General features: G+C 62.2%; 2 protein-coding genes across 6 annotated transcripts; one reads left to right on the top strand and one right to left on the bottom strand.

The window, feature by feature from the left end:
- Nucleotides 1-508: 508 nt before the first annotated feature.
- On the bottom strand, nt 509-7,751 carry CSTF2 (cleavage stimulation factor subunit 2). Of its 4 annotated transcripts, XM_032124453.1 has the most exons (15): nt 7,637-7,751; nt 7,414-7,492; nt 6,343-6,512; nt 5,722-5,858; nt 5,487-5,606; nt 5,231-5,386; nt 4,984-5,107; nt 4,614-4,676; nt 3,469-3,528; nt 2,713-2,854; nt 2,196-2,347; nt 1,635-1,897; nt 1,104-1,229; nt 836-961; nt 509-709 (listed from the first exon to the last, which is right to left on the bottom strand). In XM_032124453.1, the coding sequence occupies exons 1-14, from the start codon at nt 7,692-7,694 to the stop codon at nt 839-841; spliced, it is 1,773 nt and encodes a 590-aa protein (XP_031980344.1). In that variant the 5' UTR covers nt 7,695-7,751; the 3' UTR covers nt 509-709; nt 836-838. The 4 variants fall into 4 exon arrangements, with proteins under 4 accessions (XP_031980344.1, XP_031980345.1, XP_031980346.1 ...); XM_032124454.1 differs by lacking the exon at nt 3,469-3,528; XM_032124455.1 differs by lacking the exons at nt 2,196-2,347; nt 2,713-2,854; nt 3,469-3,528 and having other exon boundaries at nt 7,637-7,750.
- Nucleotides 7,752-7,892: 141 nt separating this feature from the next.
- TRMT12 (tRNA methyltransferase 12 homolog) lies at nt 7,893-10,832 on the top strand. Of its 2 annotated transcripts, XM_032124458.1 has the most exons (7): nt 7,893-8,063; nt 8,178-8,325; nt 8,402-8,591; nt 8,680-8,830; nt 8,902-9,011; nt 9,668-9,825; nt 9,894-10,832. In XM_032124458.1, the coding sequence occupies exons 1-7, from the start codon at nt 7,993-7,995 to the stop codon at nt 10,338-10,340; spliced, it is 1,275 nt and encodes a 424-aa protein (XP_031980349.1). In that variant the 5' UTR covers nt 7,893-7,992; the 3' UTR covers nt 10,341-10,832. The 2 variants fall into 2 exon arrangements, with proteins under 2 accessions (XP_031980349.1, XP_031980348.1); XM_032124457.1 differs by having other exon boundaries at nt 8,402-9,011.
- The last annotated feature ends 43 nt before the right edge of the window (nt 10,833-10,875 follow it).

A 10,875-nucleotide genomic window follows, 5' to 3' on the forward strand; every position in this document is an offset into this window, starting at 1 on the left:
TCAGCTGTGCAGGTAGGAAGGAGCCCATGCTCTGCCTCCTTGCAGGGCTGCAATAGAAGAGCTGGTTGATAGCAAACCCTCTGGGGTGCAGGCTCAGACACCCCTCTGCAGGGGCTCGCTGCCACCATGGCACCCCCCAGAGCCAGCCTGCACCCAGCACACAGCTCAGTTCCCACTGCAGCTCCCACCAGGTTCTGCTCCAGCGTGTGCAGGGAGGGAAACCCCGCTCTCCGAGCAGGCTGGTGTGGTAAGTGATCCTGCAATTGGATACAGAGCCCTTCCTGCCCTGCCAGCAGGGACAGAAAGCCAAGCTCGCTGTCCTGCCCTTCCCCATCACCCCTGTAAACAGCACGGCACAAGAAATTTCATGACTAGTTCTTGTCCTGGTGTGGGAAGGAGGGAGGATGGCAAGTTGTTTGGACAAGAGTGGAGCCAGGCCACACTGCTCCCAGAAGCCAACAATCCCACCCTGGCCTCCATGAGAGACCAAACAAGGCAGCCAGGGACATGGATTTACTCAAACCCTCCTCCCACTTTATTTCAAACATCATAAAATATACACAGAAAAACAAAAGGATGAACTGGAGGGAAAAACCTCTTGAGGGTGACACAACCTCTCCCAAAATGCAGCATCAGCTCAAGTAGCAATGGGAAGCAGCTGCCATGGAGCATCACCTCTATCCAGGCACACGGCATCTCCATCATGTACCTGCCAGAAAGAAGGGGAGGAGGGTGAGCCTGGCACAGAGGGAAGCAGGGCAGAGTCCCATCCTGGGCAGCTCTGATTTACTGGAGGGGAACAGGCACAGGGTGAGACCGGGTTAAAGGAGGTCACCTGTCAGGGTGCCCCCGTGGATTTCTGGATTTGCTCCTTCAGAATGAGGATGCTCTGCCGCTGTTCTGGGGGCAGCATGGCGATCTGGTCCGCTGTCAGCTGCAGGACCTGCATGATCAGTGCTGCCTGTGGGGAAAGAGGGGTCAGAGACGTGCCCTGCCAGAGCAGCCACAGCATACCAGAGCCAGGGAGGGGCTGACCCCACCACAGAAAGGCACACAGGAAGTGCTGCTCCTGCTGTCTCACCCTTCCCCTTTTGTTCTCTCACCTTCTCGTGATCCTGTGGGGTGACCTGGCTCTGTCCAGGGCTAAAGCCTCCAGGCTGACCAGCTCCTTGGACTCCTGCCCCAGGAATGCCTCCTCCCTGCATGCCTGCCCCAGCCATGTTAGGAACCTATGGGAGTAAAAGAGGGGTTAAGGACTGAGGGATCTCTGGACTCAGCCATACAAATCCAGGAAGGTAAAGCAGATGATCAGATGGATGCCCTCATGGATGCCCTCACGGACAGCTTGAAAATGCCTGAGCACCAAGAGAGAGTGCCTTTTATGTGCTCTCCTCTCCCTCCAACTCCTGTGCTCCTTCCTGCGCCTCAGGAAGAGGTGGAGAGAGGCCTGAGCCTTGTCCTGTCCCCAGCTGATGGGCAGTGCCTGGGGAAATGGGACAGATGCCCGGACCCCTCAGAGCCAGTGACCAAAGCCTGGTGCTTCCCAGAGCTGCTGCTCTGTGGGACACCCCCCACCCAGCCCCAGCCCACAGGATGCCGTCGGTGCCCAACTGGCTGAGCAGAGACGTGTGTACCTGGCGGGGCCCCTGCGGGCCACTGGCTCCCATGTTAAGTGGCCCAGGACCCTGTATCCCACCAGGCATTGGGCCACGCGGGTTGGGACCAGGCCCACGAGGCTCCAGGCCCCGGGGCTCCAGGACCCTGGCCTCCATGGCCCTGGCTTCCAGCACTCGCGGCTCCAGGCCTCGCGCCTCCAGCGCTCGCGCCTCCATCACCCGGGGCTCCAGCCCGCGCGGCTCCAGTCCTCGTGGCTCCAGCCCTCGGGGATCTCTTCCGACTGCGGAGGAAAGACAAGGTAAGCTCCTGAAGGAAGCACTGCTGCAGGGAGTCTGGCAGTGAGCCCGCTGCCTCTTTTGTCTGGGGGCTAGCAAGCACCCAAAAGGTGCAGGGCTGGGGGCAGAGGAGACATGCCTGGAGAAAGTCCCTTGCACTCTGTGACTGTCCCTCCTCGCCTGGAGTCAGTCATTTCACTGCCCAAACCCCCTTCCTACGCCTTGGGTGGGGGCAGCCGGCTCCACTCTGACTTCTTGCCTGCACAATCCAAGCCACCCAGTATTTCATGCCCCCTCTCTCACCTCGAGCATCCATCAAGGGCCCCCGCGGCTCTCCCATCAGTGGTCGGGGTTCTCCCATGGGTCCCCCCCTCATCTCATGGGGGGGGCCACGGCTGTCATGACCAGGCATATGGTGCATAGGGGCTCCCTGGTGGGGCGGCCCAAGGTAACCTCTGACGCAGAGAGACGAGGAGAGCAAAGCAGGAGGAGGAGAAAAAGCGAGAGAGTGTGAATCAGACACTGGCTTGGCACGGTCTGGGCAGAGCGCTGGGATTGCCCCCGAAGCCGGCCGCAGGGGAGGAGGGTGAGGCTGGCACAGGGATGGGTGCTGGTGGCCCCATGCCGCAGGGCAGGTGCCATCACCCCGGGGATATCCCTTCCCCGGGGAAATGGGCCGGCCCCCACGGTTGGCAGCACACAGGCCTCCGACCAGGCAGCAGTGACTCCCGGAAGGCTGGTGCCATCCCTGTCCTCAGCGAGAGGCTACCCTTGGGCAGGGGACAGTGCCAAGGGCTCCTCTCCTTCCCTCTCCCCTCACCTGGGCTCCACTTCTCCAGTGACTGAGAGCAGGGTCCCTCCGCGAGGGTCATTCGGGGCATCTCCCAAAAGGCCTCGGGGCGGCGGGCCACTAGCAGGTAGAGGTCCACGCTGCATAGGGGCCCTCGGGTCTGGCATGGGCACTGCCAGAGAGACACACAAGAACTCGTGAGGATCTGCATGACCAGTGCCGTGCCAAGACTGTCCCCGGCGCTGTCGGGCCGGGTGTGGGGCAGCCACGCTGCTCCCCTGAGCTGTGCTGTCTGCCGGGGACGCAGCCCCACACCCGAGGCTGGAGTGCACCAAAGCCCCTTCCCTGGCTGCCAGTTTTATTCCTCTCTTTTTCCTCCGTGGTTTTATCTCATGTTCCTTATGGTAGCAGGGGCCAAATCAAGCAATGGGTTGCCCCCATGGCAATCCCTACAAGTGTGGGCATCAACACTGTGCTGACGTGGGGCCAGGAGCAAAGCAAGACCTGGAAGGCTCCTGGAAGCGCGGTGTCAAAGGGGGCTGGATCTTAGGCAAAAGCCCTTTCCAAACAGGCTCCTTTTCCACTGGAGGCTCCGTGCATGGTTATAGCCTGTTCTCTCCTGTAGCCCTAGAGGAAATCCTGCCTCCTCTACCTCCTCTTATTGCCATCAGGCTACAAGGAGTGACATGCCAGTCCCTGGCCCTGAGAACAGCAGGGTGAAGGCTGCTCTCTGCACACTGCACAACAAGCTCCATGGGAAGAGGGAGCTGGCGGGTGCCGGGGTACCTTGAACGCGTTCGATAGACGCAGGCCTGGCAGGTCCCACGGGCGAGAGCTGCAGGTTCCCTGGGCAAGCAGCAGGAAAAGAGGGAAAGAGCAGACACGTGAATAGTGTATGCACGCATGCACCAGCTTTGGGGACAGTGCTGCCTGCAGGATCAGCTTCCTGAAGTCCCCTGGAAAACCTACAGAGAAGATGTTGCAAGTCTGACTTGATCAACCTCTTCCATTAACACCACCTTTGTCACCACAGGCAGGACAGCCAGGGTGGCACAGTCCTTCCCTCACTCAGGGAGAGAGGCAGGGAGAGAAGACATCCTGCCGAGAGACACGGCATTCTGTGGGGCCACGCTGGCCCCACAATGCACACCCAGCTTCTGCTCTCCAAAACTTTTTGGGTGCCAAGAACTATCAGGTTGCTTTCAGGAAGACAGTGCCCACCCCAAAGAAAATGAGAGTCGGCTGCCCCTAAGGCCAAAGGATCTCAGACTAGGTTTGCCATGTTTCTGAAACAAGGCCTAGGATACGAGTCAAGGCAACAGAGGTGACAGGTGTGTGCACGTGTTGTTCCTGGGAGAACAGGAACACCTGGGTCATGCTAACCTATGTGTGGCACCATGTGAACCGTAAGGAACCGGGCCCCAGGGCTGGGCCGTACAGACCGTGCCTGCGGAGGGAAAGCCGAGCGTCACTCTCGGGAGAGTCCCTGCCAAGCCTCAAGCCAAAACGGAGAGCCCGCTCCCTCTGCTGGGCACGGCGCGGGAGGACACGGCGGCCACACCAGCCGCTTCCCAGCACCCAGGCAGCAGAGGAGCAGCACACGGACCAGAGAAGAGCAAGCTCTGCCTGCCCGCACAAGCACAGGGACAGACACGGGCTCGCAGAGGTGGAAAACACAGGCACATCCCGCTCGAAGCCCCTGGCTTCCAGGGCTCGACTGCACAACACGGCGCAGAACAAGCTGGGAGCCAATAGTGGCGTGGGCTGAGTCCTGGGAACCAAAGAGCTGCTACCACAGCCTTGTGCCTCAGTGAACACAGCCGGGCACAGCCCCGGGGCCGGGCACAGCCAGGCTGCAGATAGCTGGGGCACAGCGCTGCTCACTGGAGCGAGGCTCGCACCACACACAGCACTACACGCGTCTGTTTTACCTTGTCCGCGCTCCAAGGGGACGGGCCCTGCACCCGGCATCCCAACCTGTGGCTGCATCCCACCTGAGAGGGGACAGGCAGAGATCAGACCCTTCCTCAGCCGTCCCTGACGACTAACCCATTCCTCTGGCCCCAAATACCTTCTCACTCCCAGCTCCTGGGGGAGCATCTGGAGGTTTATTCCCTTGGTGTTGGTTCCCCCCAGGGATAATCCAACTTTGCAGCCCACCTCTGGCAGCAGCACAATGTACAGTACAGGGTTACGTGTGCTCTCACAGGGCCGAGCCCTCTGGTTAGGGGGAAGGCAGAGGGAGGTGGGTGTCTGCAGGACCCGTGTGCGCACGGGTGGGGCAGCTCGGCCCAAACTCACCTCCTGGAGCCATGGGGCCAGGGCCTGGGCCCTGCACAGGGGCTGCCATCTGTCCTGGGGCTGGCACCCCCCCCTGCATGGGTGGCTGCATCAGAGGAGGAGCGCCGTTGACATGCATCCCGCCCTGCCCGGGAGAGACACTGGATCTCAGAGACACCCCGAAACCCGGGCACGTCCCCAGCTGGGAGAGCTGGAGCTGGCACTGCCCATCTCTCCTGCACAGCTCATGTGTCGTGCAGGCTCTTACTATGGGCTGTGGCTGGGATGAGGGGGTGTTCTGTGGGTTCAGCTGCGCGTTGGGCCCTGGCCCAGGCCCCGGTCCCGGCCCAGGTCCTGGCCCTGGCACTGGCTGCTGGTTGCCTGGGATCAGAGGAGGAACGCTGGTCTGGCGATGCAGGATTTTCTAGGGGAGGAAGGAGGAGAAAGGAGTTCTTTTCCACTCCCAATCCACAAAGGCTACCACCAATATCCTCCCAACCCCGGACGAGCAGCAAGGGACAAACCAGCGCGATCTCTGGGTCGACGATCCTCATGACCACCTGGGCCTGCAGCAGTGCATAAGCCAGCTGGGGGTTCTGAAGCAGCATGTTCCTGGCTTCCTGGGGGCTGTTCTGGACACACAGCTGAGAAGACAGGCACTGATCAGAGCTCTGACAAGGTGTGACAGGGGCTGGGAGGGGGCAGGCAGTGGCAGTAGGAGCTGTGCTCACATAGGGAGCATGGCCCTCCTGCACTCACCTTCATCTGCTTCATCAGCTCAAACATCTGCTCGGGTGGCAGGCTGGCCACTGCCCGGCTGATGGACTCGGGGGCATCCTCTGGGTTGACAGGGTCCCCATAGGGTGACTCTATGATAGGCGCACCCGTGCCCAAGCCTGCAAAAGAGTTGGTGACTTCGCACTGCAACACGAACAGCGCAGGCAACGGGCCATTGGGAGGGGAGCACAGCTCGCCAGGGGGAAAAGGAGGCACTGAACTCAGGGAGATGTTAGGAGGAATTTCTTCACAGAAAGGGTGGTTAGGCATTGGAACAGACTGCCCAGGGAGGTTGTGGAGTCACTGTCCCTGGAACTGTTTAAGCAAAGACTGGACATGGCATTTAGTGCTCCAGTCTAGTTGACGCAGTGATGTTTGGTCAAAGGCTGGACCATGATCTTTAGAAACCTTTGCCAACCTAAATAATTCTGTGATTCTGGGATCATCTGGGAGCGAAAACACAGAGCTGAGCCCACGCATCCCTCTGGGAACTACTTGCAACACCTCTTAGAGCAGGTCAGCTGCACCAGCTGGGCAGAAGAGACGTGCCCTGCAGCACTGCCAAGGCCGGGCCCAGCGCGACAGCCCAAAATCCCAACTCACTCTTGAGCTCCTCCTTGTTCTTCTCGCTGGCGGCGTTGTCGACGCGCAGGGCCCTCCCGCTGAACTCGCGCCCGTTGAGGTTCCGCATGGCGCTGAGCGCCGTCTCCTGGTCCTGGTACTCGCAGAAGCCATAGCCCTTGGGCTTGCCCGTCTCCCTGTCGTACACCAGCCTGCGCGGCGAGGAGAGCGACAGCGCTGCTGAGGGCGGCGGGGGCGTCCAGCTGTGCCCACGGCTCCCACAGCTCCAGAGCGGACACTGGGACACGGCCGCAGCAGCGCCGGGAGCAGAGCGAAGGCTCCGCAGTCAGGCCAAGGCACACGACAGTCGGGCCCAAGCCACAGCCGAAGGGCCTCCTGGCTCCTGGCACAGAGCACGAAGCTGCTGAGGGCCAGCTCTGGGCCTCCCTTCACCCCACCAGGCAGCTCCTGGGACTGGCTGCTCCTGCAACTCCCAAACCCTTAACTGAGAGCTCTCCAGGGCCTGGTGCCAAGCCTGGGAAACACCTCTGAGAGGCACTGGGATGGGAGTGAGGAGCACAGAGCCTGACCAGGACCTGAGCACTTATCAGCCACAGCAGGGCAGCTCCTCCAGCCCAGGACTGCGTGCCCACGTCCATCTGCTGTGCACGGGACACTGTGCTCCATCCCCGGGTGACCCGGGCACAGCCACTCCGTCCTCTGCCCTGAGCACAGCTGCCACAGCCTCACAACCCCCGCAGATGCTGCGCTGCTCTGTGTGAGGAAACAGCCTCGAGCGGGCCCGGGGAGATTTAGATGGGATATGAGGCAAAATTCCTTGGCCAAAGCGATTGTCAAGCATTAGAACAGGCAGCCCAAGGCAGTGGTGGAGTCACCATCCCTGGAAGTGTTCAAAAGCTGTGTGCATGTGGCACTTGGGAGACACGGTGGGCTTGGCAGGGCTGAGGGAACGGCTGGGCTGAATGCCTTTAGAAGTCTTTCCCAACGTTAAGGATTTGCGATTCCACGGTTCCCAGGCCGGCTCCGCAGAGCCCGCGAGGCTCGGTCTGGGCCGAGCAGGGGGACCCGGGGGAGGCCGGCGGCCGCTCTCACCTAAAGCTGACCACGGGCCCAACCTCCGAGAAAATGTCCTTCAGCTGTTCCTCCGTGGCCTCATACGGGATGTTCCCCACTGCGGAGACAGACGGTGCCGCCGGTCAGCCCGGCGGATGCCGGCCCCGACGGCGAGGGGGGCAAACCCGCGGGCCCCCCGCTTGCCCCTGCCCTCCCTGCCCCTTCCCCTGCCCAGGTCGCGGCCCCGGCCCCGCGGCCTCACCGAACACGGAGCGCAGGGACCGATCCACGGCGGGGTCCCGCACCGACAGCCCCGCCATCGCGCCGCCCGCGCCGCTTCCGGTCCGCGCACCAACCGGCCCCCCGCTTCCGCCCGCGCCCGCAACAAGCATGGCAGCGGCGCTCTCAGAAAGCGCTCCGGCGGGAAACGCGGGCCCGGCAGCGGCGGGGGCGGGCGGCCGGGACTCCCCGGGAGCCAGGAACGGGGGGCGGGTGCGGCCCCGGGGATCCCCCCGGCACCGAGGAGCCGGCCTCCGGGCAGCCCCCGGGACGCAGCTTCGGGCACCGGCCCCGACGCACAGTCCCTGGCCAGCCTGACACCGCCTGGGGCTTGGCAGGATGGAAGCCACGGACGTCCCCATGGCTGTCCCTGGGCTGGCCACAGAGCGGAGGTTCGCCCAGCGCCTCAGGTGAGGGGCACCGGCAACGAGGGGGAGTGGGAGCCCTGTGCTGCTCCGGCAGGAGGGTCACAGGGCCAGCCCTGCACCAGGAGGGTCTGAGCGTGTCTTGCATTCCCCGTGCAGGGAATGCCTGGAAGAGGAGCAGCTCTTGGACGGGCGTTACCAGCTGCAGCAGGGGCCGGGGCGCCGCGTGGCGCTGCCTGTGCTGGAGGAGAAGCTCTCCCAGCTCCGCCTGCCCCCGGAGGTGCCCTGTGAGCGGGTCTGGATCCAGGTTGGGAGAGCTCCCTTGGCCCGAGCGCTGTGTGGGCTGTGGGCTCTCAGCCCCGCGTGCCACGTCCCTCCTGCAGGGCCCTGTCCCCTCCAGGGCCGCCCGCCGCCGGACGCCTGCCCAGAAGCTGCGGGATGAGCTGCGGCGGCTGCTGGGCGGCACCTGGTCGGAGGAGCTGGAGCGGGATGTGCCCCACGCCTGGCAGAGGCACGGGGACCTGGTCCTGCTGAGCGAGGACAGCTTCCAGGCTGCGCCGTGGGAGCGGCTGGGTGAGGGAGAGCAGGGTCTGCCTGCCCCGGTCCTGCCCGCGGGGCTGCTGCCCGCATTTCCCAGTCTGCCGGGACGGCTGCGTTGCAGGCTCGGCGCTCTGGGAGACGGTCGCCGCAGCTTTGGGGGCCCGGCGGGTGGCCAGGCGAGGACGGGTGATGCCGGATGGGATGCGGACCCCCAGCGTAACCCTGCTGCTGGGCCAGGATGGCTGGGTGGAGCACGTGGACAACGGGATCAGGTAGGCAGGAGCCGCAGGATGCGGCTGGTGTGGGAAGGGACTGCCCTCACCATCTCGGCGGGGTCTTCCAGGTACACCTTTGACGTGACCAAGTGCATGTTCTCCCCGGGCAACATCACAGAGAAGCTGCGTGTGGCCTCACTGCCCTGCTCCGGGGAGGTCCTGGTGGATCTCTTCGCAGGTAACGGGGACGGAGGAGGGGTCGGGCAGGATGGGCTGGCACAGAGCAGTGGCGCAGCTGCTGATGGCATCCAGGAAGACATGAAATGTCATTTGCAGCCTGGAATGAAAAATACTGAGCTCTTGTCTTGTCTGTGAGCCCTTCAACTGTCCTGGCACTGCTGTCCCTCCTGTGTCCCTGTGGCCTTTGGACACTTAGGATGTCCTGCACTCAGGTTCTGCAGAGCCGTGTTCTGTACCTGGTGCTGGTTTGGGGAATCACTTGGATCCAGAGGAAAGCTTTGCCACTGTTTGTGCTTAAGGAAGTTAGTGCTTCCAATTTGTGCCACACTGAAAGGACATGGCACCCACAAAACTGCTCTGGATTAATTAAAATAAATGGTAATCTGGACGCTTCTGCAAAGCAGGGCTGGTCTCAACCTGATGGCCAAAGACAGAAGGTAAGATAAGCCCCTCTAAACTTTTTTCAAGAGATTTTGCTTTTGAAGAAGAGGGAGGGATAAATGTCCATTTTTCCAGTGTTTGGGCTTCTTCCAATCCAGAGCAAAGCAGACTTGGAGAGCCAGGGAGGCAGTTTACATCCTGCCCTGCCCTCAGGGAGAAGTGTGGCTCTCTGGCAGGTCCTTGCCCTCAGCCACTGCCACCTCCTGCCCGCAGGCATTGGCTATTTCACACTGCCATTCCTGGTTCACGCGGGAGCCGCCTTTGTCCATGCCTGTGAGTGGAACAGCCATGCCGTGGAGGCCCTGCACAGGACCCTGGTGCTGAACGGGGTGCAAGATCGCTGCCACATCCACGCTGGGGACAGCCGGCAGGTGAGCGCTGCCGCCTGGCCGCGGACCCCCTCCCTGCTGGCATCCCCTCACCTCCTCTCCTCTCCCAGCTGGAGCTGCGGGACGTCGCAGACAGGGTGAACCTGGGGCTGATTCCCAGCTCGGAGGAAGGCTGGCCGGTGGCCTGCCGCATCCTGAAGAAGGACACGGGTGGGGTTCTCCACATCCACCACAATGTGGAGACTCCCCCCGCGCCGGCCCCGCCGCAGGCCCCGGCCCTGCCGGCTGAGCGGGGCTCTCCAGAGGCAACTGGCTCTGGGGGAGAGGCACAGCACCCAACGGAGGATGGTGGGAAGGAGATGCCGGGCGCCAGGCTCAGACCCGAGTGGCAGAGGTGGGCTGAAGCCACGGCCACACGGATCCAGGGGCTGCTGGCAGAGCTGCATGGGCGGCCGTGGCGCACCAGCATCCTGCACATCGAGGCAGTGAAGTCCTACGCACCACACGTGCATCACCTCGTGCTGGACCTTGAGTGCCGGCCAGTGGTGCCTGTATAGTTGGGCATGGGCACTGCTGGGGCTCCAGCTCCCATGGAAGGGTGGTATCAAGCACCAGGGCCAGGGAGATGCTACCAGCAGTGTCCTGCTGCCAGCCTGGATGTGCCTTGTGTCCCCTAGTTCCCAGGTGGCAGCACTGCCCAACAGTGCCTCGCCATGCCCAGGGCATCCAGGGTTGTGCTCCCATGGCAGATCCCTTCAGGATCCAGACAAGGATGGAGCGAGCTGGGGCTCAGAGTGCCAGTGTTCTGCCCTGGCTGTGCCAGTTGCTGCCCAGATCTTGGACACGTGGTAGCACCTTCAGCCCCATTTTCACACAGGAGAGATCCACAGGGCTGAGAAGCCTTGGGTTCCTGCTGGGTTCGTTTCAGCAGGTCAGGGACAAGCTTTGTGCTTATATTTACCAGCATGCTTTTTTAATGTACTGGAAACAAGTCTGTTCATCTCGTTTTCCTTGTATCTTTTTTACAGAAATAAGGATGTTTCTCACTACCTCTTGTTGGTGTCCAGTTAAAACGTGAACACTGGTGCAAGC

The sequence above is a fragment of the Corvus moneduloides genome, chromosome 14, assembly GCF_009650955.1.
Source record: "Corvus moneduloides isolate bCorMon1 chromosome 14, bCorMon1.pri, whole genome shotgun sequence".
Lineage (NCBI taxonomy): Eukaryota > Metazoa > Chordata > Aves > Passeriformes > Corvidae > Corvus > Corvus moneduloides.